This window comes from Crotalus tigris, unplaced genomic scaffold (genome assembly GCF_016545835.1).
Source record: "Crotalus tigris isolate CLP2741 ecotype Arizona unplaced genomic scaffold, ASM1654583v1 scf7180000017940.1788314, whole genome shotgun sequence".
In the NCBI taxonomy this organism is placed as follows: domain Eukaryota; kingdom Metazoa; phylum Chordata; class Lepidosauria; order Squamata; family Viperidae; genus Crotalus; species Crotalus tigris.
In genome coordinates this window covers 1,458,711-1,475,313 of record NW_024096732.1, presented here as the reverse complement: position 1 = coordinate 1,475,313, position 16,603 = coordinate 1,458,711, and the positions used below count along the sequence as shown (strand labels likewise).

Here is a 16,603-nt window from a genome sequence, read left to right as displayed (position 1 = left end):
GCAGAGCGCCTTACCCGCGAATGGCTAGGCGACAAGACTCGTCCCTTCCGCCAATTCGCTAGAGATGCCCTGCGTTTGCATGGATGCTTGGAAACCGAAAACCTGAGCTTTAATTCACTTCTCACTAGACTGTTCCTCTTGGGGTTAGCAGAGCCCCGCCGGGTTGAGAAGGCTGCTGCCGTCTGGCTCTGCGCCCATTTTAAAAATGGTGCTCTGTTGCCCTCTTGTGGCTATTTAGAGGATATAACGAGAACTACCTTTTAAAATTAAAAAACAAACGCTAGTATGCTTTATTTTCTCAGGTCTATTGTTAATTTATTTAAGCATACTGAAAACCGCTGAAACAGTTGTTAAGTGAGTGTTGCCCCATTTCTTGCTACAGGTGTCAAGTAAATCACTGCCGTTAAGTTAGTAACACGCTAGTTAAGTGAATCGGGCTTCCCCATTGATTTTGCCCGTCAGAATGTTGCAACAGGGGATCACGTGACTCAGGGACGCTGCAACCGTCATAAATATGAGTCAGTTGCCAAACATCTGAATTTTGATCACGTGACTATGGGGATGCTAACCCTAACCCCTGCTCTACATCAAACTACATTATGATGAACATGCTGGCTGGGGAATTCTGGGAATTAAAATCTAGGCATGCTATTGGGGAATTCTGGGAGTTAAAAGTCGCTAAGGTTGGGAAACATTCAGTAAATTGTAAAACTGATCTTGGAAGTGAGTGCGAGCTTTCCTTAAAAATCAAAGAAAAATCAGCCCAGGCTAGCAAACAGAATAACGAGGACTAGGAACTTGAAATCACCAGTTCCCTTATTCCCAGAACACAGCCGTGGTAAATTAACGGTCCTAAAAAGCTTTTCATTCCACAATGTCATATTTTGTTCGTCTTTTATTATTATTCTTTATTTAGAATACAAGAGCATGAGAGATACAAAGATATATTTATATTTATATATATTTATGTATTTACAGCTGTGTACATCATACAATTATTATATAATTGATATTAAAATGTTGGGGCGGGATTGTTTTGTTTTGCAAATGGGTGTTTTACATGATTTTATCTACAGGGTTAAAGTGACCATTGTTTACTGTCCATTGACTATGTGTATGACGATTCAAAACATCCTTATCAGAAGGAGAGGTTTTCAGAAGCAGCTGGGGATCTTCGCGTTTCTTAAAAATGTGTATTTTACCAAAAGTCCGTTCCCGATTCCCATTTAGGTCCGGTGATGGGAATCAGGTAAAGAAACTGTTTCTTCTATGCCAAAGATTGCAGTGAGCACCAAGCCTCTGCAGAACTTCGATTTGACAAGAGAGAGAAATTGCACAATTTTTTTTCCTCTCTGGGGAGACCTAGAAAGCTGCAATCCTAATATACAAAGCTGAGTAAAATCCTTTCCTAAAACAAAGTCTTTGTTTTTATTTCAAGTCTTTTTTTTTTTCTCCTCCAAGTTTTAAACGTGAGTGGGCAACGATTTTCTATCCACCAGACAAACTTACATCAGGCAGGAGGAGAGAGGCAGAAAAATTTGTGCCGCGGGTGAAAATTATTTAAAAAAAAAGAGAGACCAGCTTATTAATTGATTTCCCCTCTGATCAATGCAGTACAACTGTCTTGCCTGGGCTGCGAAGCTAAGCAGGGTTCAACCTGGTGAGTACTTGGAGGGGACTGGAAGAAAGCAAACGGATTTTATTTAGTTTAAAAATCCCTTTTGAACAGTGACCCAACAATGGAAGGAAGTCTTCAGAGAAGGTCTTCGTGTTTTGGGGGAAATGGGAATACAACACCCCTGCCAACTAGGCTGATGTTATTTGCAGCTGGTCCTCGACTTATGATGGGAATTTTGACAGGAATTTCCATCACTAAGGGATGCGGGCATTAAGCGAATTACACGTCGTTAAGCAAATGTGGCTTCCTGCACCGATTTTTCTTGTCAGAAGGCAGCTGGGAAGGTCACAAATCACCACCACATAACCCCAGGATGCTGCGACCATTGTAAATGTGAGCCAGTTGTGAAGTGCCTGGATTGTGACTTTGTGACTGGAGGGGACACAGCAATGTCATAAGCGTGAGGATGGCTCCTAAGTCGCTTTGTTCAGTACTACTGTAACTTTGAGTAGTCACTATATGAATGGTCATAAGTGTGAGGACTACCTGTAATGGGAGAAGGGAAAGATGCCACCTTGTGGCTGAAATGGGAAATTAGCAACGGAGGGAGAACTACAGGCTGCCTAAAATCCAGAATTTGCCCCCAAATTAATAGTTCCTTTCTGGGAAATGATCTCTAGTCCCAGGCAAGAAGTAAAAACCCTAGACTGCAATCCTGTTGACTTAAGGATCTTTTCTTTCTTTCTTTCTTTCTTTCTTTCTTTCTTTCTTTCTTTCTTTCTTTCCTTCCTTCCTTCTTTCTTTCTTTCTTTCTTTCCTTGTCTGTTTTCTTTTTCTCTTTTTTCTTTTTTTTATTAAATTTATATGCTCCCATCTTCCCTACAATATGACTCTGGGCATCTTTCTTTCTTTCTTTCTTTCTTTCTTTCTTTCTTTCTTTCTTTCTTTCTTTCTTTCTCACTTCTGGAAAGCCTGAGTGGAGAAACCACTGGGCACAATTTGCCATTCCTTCTTCCCCAGACCTCTTCTGATGTCCCATCTCTACCACAACTTGCTTCCCCCCAACAGCTGCAGCTCCCCAACTGGAGGGGGCCAGAAAACCTTCTTCCTTAGACCTCCCCCCACCCCAAAATGATCCAAATCCTTCCCTGCTGAATTAAAAAGTCTCCTCCAAAAAAAAAACAAGGACCCTTCCCTCGTCTGGCTGCCCCACAAGAGAAGCAAAACCTCGGCTGCCAGGAACAGCATCTTCCCCGGCTGTTCGCTGGAGCAGAGCTCAGACGGCTGTACAATAACCCAGGCTTGTGTGTCCGATGGGGGGCAGCCCGAGGCCCCTGGGGACCAGGCCAGGGGGCCACGGAGACCGTTCCCCCCACTGTGCAGAGTCAGCTTTCCTTGGAGGAAGCCGCCCCCCCCTGTGCCCCGGGAGAGTCCCCCCCGGCCTCACAGCACCATGGTGGGGATGTGGTGGCCCAGAGCCGTGGGATGGGGCACTGGCAGGGCGGGCGAGTGGGGCTGCAGGGCTCCGTTGGGGGGACGGTGCCGGGCGCTTTTCTGGTGTGCCCGGAGGCCGGCCAGCTGCGAGTAGGCACTCTGGCAGACCTGGCACTTGTAGGGCCGCTCTCCGGTGTGGAGCCGGACGTGGTTGCGCAGGGTGGAGGACTGGCTGAAGCGCCGGTTGCAGAAGCGGCAGATGAAAGGCTTGTCCAGCGTGTGGATGCGCATGTGGGAACGTAGGTTGCTGCGGGAGTTGAAGCCCCGGTGGCAGATGACACAGCGCATGCGGCCGATGGTGCTGATCCCGGCATCGGGCACATGGAAGTCTTCTGTTGTGGGGGGGGGAGAAGAAAGACAAACAAGGGGAGTAAGAGGGATCCTTCCATGGAGGGGTTTTCCGACAGCAATGCCACGAGAGGCCAAAGGAGATCGAGAGAACTTCAGGAATGGAGATGTTTATCCTTCCACTCCTCCCTCCTTCTCCATCCATGTCATTCCTATCTATCTATCTATCTATCTATCTATCTATCTATCTATCTATCTATCTGTCTGTCTATCTATCTATCTTCTATCTATCTTATCTATCTATCTTATCTATATCTATCTATCATCTATCATATCTATCTATCTATCTATCTATCCATCCATCCATCCATGCATCTTATCTATCGGTTTCATCTCTCTATCCATCCACGTCATTCATCTCTGCCTATCGATTTATCTGCCTATCTATCCAGGCCATCTAAAAAGATGGTGGAGAAGTTGGCAAAGGGGAGGATCTGCGTTATCCCTGTAGTGCAACCATGAGTGCATCGGTCATATCCGTGACTTTAATTTGCCTCTATCGCTAAAGCATGACATGTGGTGGATGCAAAGGACATCCTCAGGGCTATTGGGGTGCTGAGGTCACAGCAGCTGTGACATCCAGGGGGCTTGTCCTGGACATCCATGAAGGCATCAAGCAAGGGGTCAACCCAGAGTCCTCCAGGCGTGAGCCAGAAGGATCCTGCCGACACCCAAGAGATCTCCTCACCGTGCTTGCTCTTCTTCTGCTCCTCTTCAAGCCCCAGCACTCCAGGGATGCCCAAAAAAGTGTTGTGGGAGTTTCCATACCAGACCAGCAGTTCTTGATCTGGGGGGATCATCTGGAGGGAAAGAAGACAGAACAGGTGTGTGGTTGCTTCTCTTGTGACATCATCACAGATGATCTGAATTCAAAAGCCTGGCAACTGGTTCATATTTACGACGGTCGCAGCGTCCCGAGGGGTGTCACCTGATCTCCTTTTATGACTTTCGGCCAAGCAAAGTCACTGGGGGAAGGCAGATTCACTTAACAATCATGTGACTCTCTTAACAACTGCAATGGTTTCGTTTAACGACTGTGCCAAGAAATGGGGTCAAAACTCTCTTAAATGTTTCACTTAGCAAGATAAATGCTGGGCTCAGTTGTGGCCGTATGCCGAGGACCGCCTGTGAACACCGTTTTGATGCTCTAAGGAAGCCAACTCAACGAAGCAGGATAAAGTCACAGCCAGCGTGGGGCTTCCGCCTTCCCGTTTAATCTTTTAATTATAATAATAGCTTTAAAAATTAGCCAAATGCAGCCAGGAGGCACCTGGGAAACCATCCCCTGCCTTGATTCTCACTCAGCTCTTCAGAGGCGCCTATGGCTAAAAAATGAGGACTGCAAAGCCCAGCTAATTAATTAAATCCGTTTAAACGTAGCTCTAATAAACCAGTTCGCTGTAAGGTGGAAAGTATTTATTTTGTGAGTTTAAAAACATCCAAAGAGCATCGAATGGGATTTAATTTTTCACGCCGTAGAGAAGTACTTTTGGTGCTGGTTTTTTTCCCTTTTAATTGATTTTTAATGCAGGTGTTCACATGAACTGCAGGCAGCAAGCCGCGGTGTACATTTGTGAGGGTTTGTGTGTGAAATGACAGACGCCGCACCTTCTGATAGGTGTGAAATCCTTCCTGTGATTTTGCACCTATTAGAAGCAAATATCTGTACTGAAATTGTCAGGAGTTAGATGGCAACAATTTCTTTCTTTATTTATTTCTTTAAAAAAAAGAGGATTTGTGCTGATGGCTTAAGGTCCTGACAGCTTCACCTGTTTGTCCCCTGTCATGTTTTCATGTTTGGTCTCTTTGACAGTGTCACCTCACTGTCATTATCTTTCTTTTTGTGGGTTGCCAAAGAAATAAGCCGCAAATTGCCATCAACAAGCATTTGAAATCCTCTAGAAAAGGAAGAAGAAAAAAGAGAGATACTTGGGTTTTTTTTCTTCTCCAAAGAGGCTCAAGTGGGATTCTTAACTGTTATTTTTCCCATTACGAAGCCCAACCTAAGCCATAAAAGAAATGAAGCACCCCATAATAACAGTACTTAGTTCATGCGCGGCACAGAATCACATAGATTGAGAATGCGCAAGGAGGTACCACAAACATCGCAACCTGTTAGCGGGCACGTTGCTCTTTTGCGAGGCCTGGAATTTTAGCATTTTTCAAACTGCACAGCCATTAAGGTTGTTAAATCGATCAACGGAGGCTGTAAAGTGCAGTTCTCAACAGCTAGGTTCACAACAAGCCAGGGAAATTATGACACCCAGAGATCATTTTAAACTTAGTTCCTTTTTTTTTTTGGTTTTTTTTTTTAAATGGCAGACTGTCATTTAGCAAGCAAACTTGGACGTGGCTCGCTTCTTCAGCCCAAACTTAGCTAAACACACAACTTTTGTGACAGAGGATGCCTTTCCTTCTGGTGCAGCCCAAGAGGCTGCTTTAAAAGTGATGACAGGGCTAAGAAATTTTTTTTGTAAAAAAAAGATTTCTTTTCTTTGGGAAAACCAAACGAAACTGGTTTCTGTAAATACACAGACCATATTTGAGATCAGAACCAATGAGCAGAGCAGAAGATGCAAACTTGAAATAAGGAAGAATTTCCTGGCCTTGGATGAAGCCAAGGCCGGCTACCTCCTGGAACTGCAGGGTCCCCATCATTGAAGGATGTCAAGCAAAGGCTGAAACCAGCTGTTTGTCTGATTTTGGATTGGTCTAGAAGACCCCAAAGTCCCGTATTCTGTGTTTCTTTGATGATTCTATGAGTCTCTTCTCCATAGTTCCTGCTTGAAGGAGAAGAACCAACAAGCAGAGTAGAGGCTCTCTTGAGGGAGATACAACGTCAAAATAAGGAAGAATTTCCCAGCTGTGGCAACTACGAAGCAGTGGTCCAGCCTATCTCCTGGAGATGTGAGGTCTCCCTCACTGGAGGGTTTCAACCAAAGATTGGACAGGCATTTGTCTGGGATGGTCTGAGGGTTCTGGGTTGGTTTAGGACCTTCAAGGTCCCTTCCAACTCTATGGTTCTATGGCTCTGTGACTCTATGATTCTACGGTTCTATAAATCGATGAGTCTAGGGTTATATGATTCTACATTATTATGACACAATGATATTATAGCTCTATGAATCTACGATTCTATTTTACTAGGATACTACAGTTCTGTGGTTCCTGTCACTGTGATATTTTAGTTCCATGAATCTATGGTTCTGTGGTTCTATGAGTGTATGAAAATAAGATGAAATAAAACAAAATACTGCCGGAGATCAGCTTGGCAAGATAATCATCAATCCGCAGTCGGTAGCCAAGAACTTCTCTTCGTTTTGGCTTCCCCGTTTCATACCTCAATGGCTTTGTAGAAAATGCTGTTTCCAATCTGGACCACTTCCAAATTCTGTTCCTGTTCGTTCCGGGCGCATTTGATGTAGGTCATCCAACTGCGATGATCTTCCTGGCTCGCATCAATGAAGTATCGAACCGTCCCATCTTCATTGAAGACCTGGGGTTAAAAAAACCCAATGATTAATCCTGTTTTTTGAAAAAGGAAATCTTCAATATCTAATCCTTTATTGACTAGCTATTAAACCACTGTATCTCTACCTTGGCAATTTAAGACAGGTGCACTTCAACTCCCAGAATTCCCCAGCCAGCCTGAGGAATTATGGGGAATAACGCAGAGTTTCTTCCTACTGGGGTCTTAAGTGATTCTTAAACTGTTTGACCTAATGGCTTCTTATCCCAGTTTCAAATAATGTCCTTATCCCCCTATAAAATAATCCTACACTCCATCATTTTACGCAAACAGCCCAGACTGGATGCAGGACTCAAAAAAATAAGCAATTACACACAGCTGCATCGTTCTCAGAATATGTCTAGATTTATCCCCAGTTTAGGAACAACTGCGTCATATTGTTATTAGGAGAATTAAATTATTGGACATGACTAGATGGTGTATAAGGTTGTGGAAAAACTTTGTCTCCATCTCATGAACACCACAGTGGGCCTTAAAAAAAACTCACAGGAGCTTCTAAGAGTCCATGCAAACACATTCTGATTAACCTGGTTAGGAACAGGCAAAAATCTTGGGCATTAAGCCTTTTTAATTTTCTTTGCTGTGTGAGCCACTCAACAATGGCTCAGAGTATTTTCTAGTTTAGGAAGCTTTCTCCTGTAGAAATTGAAAAACTTTCAGGGAGCAAAAAAGAAAGAAAAGACAGCTTGCAAGGAGAAGTAAAGAAAAAGCAAAGTTGCAAAGAGGAAAAAAAGGAAGAAAACTCGCAAAGAAGAAAAAGGGAAGAAAACTCGCAAAGAGGAAGAAAAGAAGAAGAAAACTCGCAAAGAGAAATAAAGAAAGCAGAAAACTTTCAAAGGAAAGAAAAGGGTCTCAGGAGCACAAACGGGCTGGGAACGGAGCTGCAGCGATGCTGATCCGCTGTCAGTTGTGGAATATCCTACGTGGGCTTTGCAAAAGGTTTTCTCGGGAGAATTCAAGAGCACGAGAGGGAAGAAATGTATTCAGTTTCACACTTTGCCAATCAAATGGGGAACATCCAGAAAATAGGCTTATTTTCCCATTCAAACCGCACACGGGAAGGCCTCCGTTCTGGGGAACAGCACATTAGGATGCATTCAGGAAGAAATTACTTTTTTTAAAAAAAAAGAAAAATGTTGCCTGCAAAAGGAGGCGCCTGTTAGGAAAAGCTTTGCAGAAAGCGTGCATCCCAAGAACTGCAAAAAAACGAACAACAACATACAAATTTAAATGCATGTTATTTATAGGCCTGTATCTCCCATCCAATAGATACAGAATGAACTGAAGTGCGAAGCGGGAAAAAAAAAACCTTGAGCTTAATAGGCAGATTCCTTTATTCCCAGGTTGAATAGCTGTCATTTGCCTTCATTTATGGAGTTTTGAATAAAGCAAATATTAGAAAGGCGCCATTATGTGTCTAATGGCAGCTTAAAACACACATTCAGCTCCTTATTCTCAAGATACGTAACAAAAACCAGCAACTTCATTCATAGAGCAGGCGAAGCTGGGCCAGTTTTAACCTTGGTTTCTTTTTAGCTGCGTAGCTTTCTGAATTCAGCCTCTTTTCCTAGCCTAAGGGCTCAGGACCTAGGATTAATATTTATTAATATCTAACATTGTTACTGATTTTACCTGTTTTCTGCAGGAGCACAGAACCACGAGCCACCATAAATTAACCAACATGATTGTAAGCCGCCCAGAATTATCCTGTGGCAATAGGGGCGGCCAATAAATTTTACAAACAAATAAAACAGGCTGGATTCTGACAACCTCTCAAACATCAAATTAACTGAGTAAAAACTAACCAGGATTAGAAGGTTGTGAGACTGGAGCCAGCAACCCTCTCCTGAGCAGGACGAGTGTGAATATAGGCAGTCCTTGATTTATGATCCCAACAGAGCGCAAACTTTCTTTCGCTAATCAATATGGTTGCTAAATGGGATGTGTCCACTTTACAACCTCTTTTCCCAGTTGTTAAGTGAATCCCTGCAGTTGTTAAGTGAGCAACATGGTTGTTAAATGAATCCAGCTTCCCCCATTGACTTTGCTGGTCAGAAGATCGCAAAAGGGGATCGCGTGACTTGGGGACAAGGCAAGAGGAGTAAGTACACGCCAGTTGCCAAGCCTCTGACCGTTGATCACGTGATATAGAGAGATGCGGCAATGGTCCTAAGTGCGAAAAATAGTCCTAATTCGCTTTTTTTCAGTGCTGTGGTGACTCTGAACGGTCACTAAACAGATTAAGTCGAGGGCTACGGATCAATCAAGGTGTGTCGCCCAACCCGTGAGCCCGCCTTTACCTCCCACATGAGGCTGTTGTTCTTGCAGAGGTCCACGTGTTCAGGAGAGATGATCCGGCCTGTGAAGGGTCCCATCTCGGTGCCGGCCTTGATCCAGGTCTTGGAGAAGATGCCCAGTCCCTCCCCGGGGATGGAACTCTGGGCGATGATGACCTCCGAGGGCAGGACGAGGCTGGAGAGCTTCTGGACTTCTGCCCAGGAGAGAATCAGCAAGGGAGGGAGAGATTAACCACAGCAGAATAACAGAGGGGACCTTGGAGGTCTTCTAGTCCAACCCCATCCCATCTTGGACAAATGACTGTCCAGTCTCTTCTTGAAGGTCTCTAGCGATGGAGGACCCACGACTTCTTAGAACATAGAATCATAAGATTGGAAGGGACCCTGGAGGTCTTCTAGCCCATCCACCCCTGCCAAAGCAGTAGACCCTACGCCATTTCAAACAGAGGACTGTCCAGTCTCTTGTTAAAAGCCTCCACTGGAGGGAAGCCCTTCCACTGGCTTATTATTCTTGCTCTCAGTTCGATCCTAACTGGCTCAAGGTTGACTCAGCTTTCCGTCCTTCTGAGGTTGGTAAAAAAGGGACCCCGATTGTTGGGGGCAGCAGGCTGAACCTCTGAGAGAGGGCTGCAAAGCAGGGTGAAGCAGTAGCTGAGTCTACGTCCTATTGCTATTGCTACCTGAGCAGTTCAATCTCCTCCCAAAGCAGAGAAAACCTGTACAGATATCACCCAGGGATGCAAAGCCGCTCAGAATCAGAATAATAGTAGAGTTGGAAGGGACCTTGTAGGTCATCTAGTCCAACCCCTCGTGCAAGCAGGAGACCCTAAGATCAGCCTGGGACAGAAATGAAATGAATAAAATACTGGAGCCTTATTTTGGAAATTCATTTAGTATGAATTTGCACAAGCCATCTAAAAAGCCCAAAGCATCTTTTTTTTGTCTCCTGAGAGCTGTGTTTTACAAAAATGAGAAAACACAACAGGAACCACACAATGCTCATGGAAACACAACACTCACAAAAGTGCAATTAACGCCACAGAAATGCTCCCTTCATCTGGGTTAACTGCCACACTTTGCCTTGGTTTCTTCAACCAGGCTTTGCCACCATCACCTAGATTTGCCCACCATACAAAGCTGGACTGGCTTGGCCCCTGCATAAGGAATCCCAGTTTGCACTCTGACCTACATCATCTCCAAATTGTGTGGGCCCCCCCAGGAGGCTACGCTGAAGCAGAACAAGCCACAGCCTCATTGGCACCCACCGATGAAAACCTGGTTGCTAAATTGCTCAGGGAAGCATTTTAAGGGATGCTTTGACAATAAGAAAATATATTTGATTTAGACAAATTAATCCTCCATCAAAACCGGCTGCAAAAAAAAATTGGGGAAAATATTAGAGAAGGAATAAGCCACTTGGCAATGTGGCACAAACTGGGAAGTGCAATTGGTTTGGTTTTTAGATTAAGGGATTCCTTAAAAAAAAAAAACCTCTTCCAAATGCAGACAACTTGTGCATCCAGGAGAGTTGTGCTAATGAGCCACACAAAGAGGTCCAGTCTTTCTCACTGGTCAAGAGAGATAGGTCAGTGTGACTTTGCCAATAAAGCCTCTATCAGGTGTTCTCATACAGTTTGGTTAAACTGTAGATGTGAACAATTTGGGTCAATCAATCAATCAATCAATCACCAGCCCTTTTTACAGTTCTACTTTCCTATAGAAAATTCAAGGTCATGCCCCTTGTAATGTCCACTAAGCTCATTTAGAGATTGTCTAGTGTAGAAAGGAGAAAAAAAACTAGCTGTCCGTCAGCTGATTGAAACATCCACAGGTATTCTCGGATCCATCATGTTTTGCAGTTCCACAGATATTGTCAAGGAAATGCGCACAATCCAGAGATTGTATTTCCTAGGATCTATGGTACACGCCCAGGTCCTTTTTGATACGATTAATCCACTCCTTGCTGGTGTAAGAACATAGATAAGAGAATCCCCTAGCATTATGTACAAGGTAAAAATGGGCATGTCACAAACTTGGGTAGCCCCTATGTTGTTAACACACCCATGTTCAATTAGTTCCACCTTCCTTTAAATGCTTAACAGAGTTAAGATGGGAACCAGACAAATATTTGCAAACATGATTGTCTCTGAGAAAGATCGAGACACGTTAAAGATACTCTTAACAAGAACTGAAGCTGAGCACAATCAGAGGTGACATGGAGATAATATGGAGAAATTTAGCACCCCAGCCTCTTAGAAGTCAGATGCAGAAAGCTATTGAGGTAATCAGGTGCAGTTAGACGCTTGGAATTGAAAACCGATTTCATGGCACATTTTTATTAATTAGGGCTGGTGGCGCAGTCAGACTGGATCTGGCATTTTTGTCCATCTACCGAGTGCTTCCCGAGCATCTGGGATAGGCAGATGTGGATGTTTGATGGGGTTACAAATGTTGTCGCAGGATGGAAGCTGTTGCTGATCAAGCTGCCTTTTGCAATTGACCGATGGTGAATTTGTCAATGCCGATGGGGTTCAAGAGGTGCTCCATATGTTTTGGAATTGCACCCAAGGTGCCTAAGACTATTGGTACTTTATTATCAAATTTATTTGCTGCCCATCTCACAGTTCGAGGCGATTCTGAGTGACATAATCAATCAATCAATCAATTCAATTCAATCAATCAAAAAATTAATTTCCAAGCCATCCATCAGCCATTATCTCTTCTAAAACTAGGATCGCACATAGAAACATCCACATCCACACACTGTCTTTCTCACAACTGCAAACTGCAAACACACCCCGCCACTATCAACATTAATTTAATTTATTCCTTCGCCCAAAGACGGAAGTATTTGTTTCTAAAATGTTCACCTCTGATTTTCGGGTATCTGGAACACCAGACTCAAGGTGCTAGTCCATTTTATGCCTCTGTTGGAAGCAAATTACTGGGGTACATCAAGACTTGCTTGGATCTAAAAGGACCCTTCTCTTTTTAAACCATCCTGAAAAATACACTTATATACAGCGTAAACAAGTATAAATCTCAAAGATAGGCTGAATATCTTTTCTATTGTGGCAGATTCGTTGCTTTAATTATTACCTACCCCACAGCTTCCTCTTTTGCAAATGGCACATGATTTGAGGTGTGTTGCATGCCCGTGGGGTAAATAAGGGAACAATGCACAATACAGGACACACTTGTCATGAAGTTATGGCCAGGGTCACACACCCAGCCTGAAATGGCACACTCAGGCGGATTTGCTGTGGCTGAGATATGAGAAAGAGTCTGTCAAAAATTTGCACAAGGGACCTCATTTTTTGAGATGCATGGAGTGTCAATCATCAGATGTCAAATTTGAGATCTCCTCATTGCCTCTAAAGGGTCTTTTCTCCAAAGGCATCCATCCAACTCAAAAAAAAAAAAGGATTTTAAATCAGTGTTCAACTTTTCTTTTTTATTTTTGCACACACCTAAATTTCCTGTCTCCACTGCTGGCCCTTTTTACTTCTCCGTAGGCTTTCTAAGAGGGATTCCCCCCCCCCTTGCTGAAAATCCCCACTCACCCTGCATTTGAACCCCCAGACAGCGCCCAACTCCGTGCGCCAACTTTGTGCACCCTCTGCAAGATTGTAACCTGTGGCATCCTTAGATTAATTTTTTTCTCAATGATCTCCCCAGAGACCCCTGAGTTCCATGCCGCTTCATTTTGCACCTCTGGTCCCTGAGAAAAGTGGAACAAGGACCAGGCTTTAAAAATAACACAACTGCAACAAGGCTACCTTGTAAGATGGCCCAAGAAAGAACTTGAGAGAGAGGGAGGGGAGGAAAAAAAATCTTTAAGAAGCGAAAGAGTGTGAGGTTAAATGGTGCCACGGCATTGCATAAAGCAATTTGTCACGCTGTTTAAAGTGATCCGCATTCATTCAGGGCCCTTAGAAGGAAAATGGCTAATTCTAAATTCATTAGCCTTTAGAGAATGCTGTCGGCCAACACTGGGGAGAACTGAATGGCCTAAGAAACTTGTTTTAAAAGGCGCAGGAATTTCTGGCGACAAAATGGGAGAGATTAGCAGGCTGACATCTTTTGAAAGGACACAGAATGGAGCTTTCACGGTAGATTAAGAAAGGAACAGTAATCTTTTTGGGGGGGTGCAGGCGGGGGGGGGGAGAAAGAACAGGGAATCCCAAATGCCAAAGGAAGGGAAAGGAAGGGAATTGCTTGTCCTGAGTTTGATGAATGAAGAGTAAAGACTTGAGACACCTTAGAGAAAAGAAAACGGTCCCAACAACTTTTAAAGTTCTCAGTTTAAGTGGGAACGGCCCCTACCCCTTTAAGGTCAGGCCCAAGTTAACTAAATGAATTTAAAATCTTTTTTTTATCAGTCAACTGCTATTACACGCCTAATAAGCCTTTAAATGCCTGGGGCTTTTTTTTTTTTTTTTAATGAAGGCAGGAAGAGATTGGGAAGGGAAAACTTGAGTGGGAAAAGCCATAAAAAGGAGGAGGATTATGAGGATCCTGATTTTTTTTTGAAGCCTTTGGAGAAAAGCACCTCGAAATCTGAGCTAATCAGTTTCAGAGAGGCGGAAAAGAAAGATCTTGAAGGGTGGGGAAAAAAAGAGAAAAAGTTTTGGTTCTATGTTTAAAATAATCAGGAGAGGGTGAAATTTCAGCCATTAAGTAGAAGCTAAAAAATTAAGCTTTTTTTGGATGTTCAGAAGAGGTGGGCGAAGGGATTCATGATTCTTTTTTAAAAATATTTTCACTGGGAGGATTTTGTAGATCAAAAGGAGCTGCTCCGGATTTGATCGGGAGGGTAAGAGAGAGAGAGAAAAAAGAAAAGGCAGGATTCACACTAGAATGGATTCCAATGGATTGTTCCAGGGTCAAGCGGTTGTCTAAACTATGATGTAGTTGGTGGAGCATTGCACAGTCTGTGTTTGGGATGGTTGGGGGGGGGGGAATTCAGGATTTCAAGGTTGTGTGAACTCAGTTTAATAGTCCCAACACAGGGGCTGGTGTGGCTTGGGGAAAGTGGTGGCAACTTTAATTTTAGATTTTAATTTTAATTCTTTAATTTGTGTCTTCTTTTAAACTTTGCATACACAAAGAGGACATGGCTTGTGGCAATTCCTGGACCTCCAAAACACCTAGATGCATCCACGGCACCCATACTAGGAACAAGACACACACGTGTAGAGAAACCAACAAACACACACAACTCCAGATGAGGATCCACTTTCAGACCCAGGTCTGTAGTAAAAATCGGAGTAGCTGAGAGTCGAAGAAGCTCCTACAAATGAGAAACTGCGCGGCTTGGCTTCTTGGGTCAAAAGACCCCCTAGCCGGGGTCTTTCTCACTACGTTGGGCTTCGGAGGGCCCAACCTGCGCAAAGCGCGCACACGTGTCCGACCCGGATCCTAGCACTCTCCGTGGCGTTTCCTCTCCAAAGCCAGAGAAGGAGAGACCCGCGGGCGTCCAGAATCCCGCAGCTCTCCTGTACACGTGTCAGCCTTCTGCCCACCCCGTTCCTGGGAAGAAGCAGAGCATTCACACGTGCAAATCGTTCCCTCCTAGCGCCTCGTCACCCCCCCCCCAAAAAACCCCAGAGGTTGGAAAAGAAAGGAAAAAACTCACCCCCAGAGAAGGACTGAGCCAGGACCTCCGCCGTGAAGGCCGTTTTGGGGTTCCCGTGGCCGCTGCTAACGCCACCCCCGGCCGCCGCCGCCCCGCCGCCGCCGGCGCTCTTCTCCTCCAGCAGCTGCTCCCCCAGGACGTTCCTCCAGCGGCCGTAGAGGAAGCTGTGCAGGATATCCGACGTGATCACCTCGGCCAGGGAGAGGCTGGGCGGCTTGAGCGCCCCTTTCAGCACCAGCGCCTCGGCCGGCAGCACCGAGCCCATCATGCGGGAGGCCGGCGAGAGCGGCGAGGGTCGCGCGAAGGGGCAGCTCCACACCTTGGGCTCGGAGAGCGGGAGGGAGGCGCGGCCCCCCAGCCGATTGCCAGCTCCTGGCCGAATGGCAAAGTCAGGGACGCGACGGCGGGGTTGGTATATATGGGCTTCAGTGACCTTTCTAATTGCTTATTAATGACCCCCCCCCACCCCTGACGTCGACAGAGAGAGAGAGAGAGAGAAGAGGCGGGAGGTGCCCCCCTCCCTTTGATAGAAAGGGGTGGGGGCTCAGCTAGGAGAGAGAGAGGCGGGAGGAGGCGAGGCTTCGCCGGCCTGAGCCCACCCACCAAATGAGGGAGCCTGGGCTACCCCCAAAGACACCTGCTCTTCCAAGGTTCTTCGCAGACCAGAGGAAATAAAGGGGAGGGGGCGGTCAACCCACGAGGCGGAAGAGAAGCTCGGGAAGAAGGCAGCTTCACCCGGAGAAGCGGACCCAACGCCCACCCGCTCACCTCTGCAGGGCAGCCAAGGCGCGCCTTTTGGTTCCTCTTCCTAATTCTCTTTTTTTGGGGGGGGGGAGATTTCTTTTAGCCTTCAAAGGAACCGGGGTCCCCCATTTGTCCCTCGGGGTTCCCCCCACCCTCGTCTGAGTTTTAGGGGGCGCAAAGTCTAGCCAAGACGAGGCAGCACCCGCGGAGCTGTTGGGCTAGCAAAGGGCGCGCCGGCTAAACGCCCGCCGTGAAATTGACCAGCCTTTGGAAAACCGATTCGAAATTTTCACCTGGAAGGAAGGAGGCAAAAGTCTCCGGCTTAGTCCCAGCCATCCCATTTCAAGTCGGCGGCTTCTGCCGCCACGCAACCCGCGCGCAACCGAAGCTTCCCCCTGTCCTATCCTCAACACCTACACGCGGGCGCGCAGCGGGCTTGGGAGAATCCAACAGGTTCTCTCAAAGTTTTGTTCTGAGTCGGAGGAAGATTTAAGGCCAGTTTAAAAACTGCTTTCAAAGCGGGAGGGGGGAACGGACGGACGACGGGCGTCTGATTTGATTTATCTTTGCAATATTCATTCGGGTGCGTCCCCCCTCCTCCTGCGCCCCTTGCTTTGCCAAGAAGGAACAGGTCGTGCGTTTTCCAGGGGCGCGTCTTTCTTCGGGAGAGGAGGGGTGGGGTCCCTATCTCGCCCGAAAGAGCAAACTCAGACCCCCCCCCTCCACCTTTTGCAAAAAAAGAGGGTGGCAACGCAAGGAAACCAGCGCCGGACAAGACGGGGGGGGGGGCGCTGGCGGCTCTGCGGGCGCGCGCAAAAGACGCGGGGCGCGCCTGGGAAAGAAAAAAAAGAGACGCGTTTCTCCGGGAAGCGCTCTAGAAGCGACGCAGTGCGCCCCTCTTAGAGCAGCCTCTGCCGAAGGATTGTGAGTTCGCA

The 16,603-nt window shown here is 45.9% G+C and overlaps 1 protein-coding gene across 1 annotated transcript; it reads right to left on the bottom strand.

Annotated features, from left to right (window-relative positions):
• Positions 1–587: 587 nt before the first annotated feature.
• Positions 588–15,192, bottom strand: PRDM12 (PR/SET domain 12). The gene is made up of 5 exons (XM_039344855.1): positions 14,925–15,192; positions 9,290–9,480; positions 6,801–6,956; positions 4,149–4,260; positions 588–3,444 (listed from the first exon to the last, which is right to left on the bottom strand). Exons 1-5 carry the CDS (start codon positions 15,190–15,192, stop codon positions 3,062–3,064), a joined length of 1,110 nt encoding a protein of 369 aa, XP_039200789.1. The 3' UTR covers positions 588–3,061.
• Positions 15,193–16,603: the final 1,411 nt, after the last annotated feature.

Bases quoted from the DNA above. Each gene is read 5' to 3' on its own strand.
- PRDM12 (XM_039344855.1), bottom strand. From the start codon at position 15,192: ATGATGGGCTCGGTGCTGCCGGCCGAGGCGCTGGTGCTGAAAGGGGCG. The intron at 6,957-9,289 runs GTAAAGGCGGGC...TTTTAACCCCAG, and splicing joins ACAACAGCCTCATGTGGGAG to GTCTTCAATGAAGATGGGAC. The intron at 3,445-4,148 runs GTGAGGAGATCT...CCCCCACAACAG, and splicing joins GCAGAAGAAGAGCAAGCACG to AAGACTTCCATGTGCCCGAT.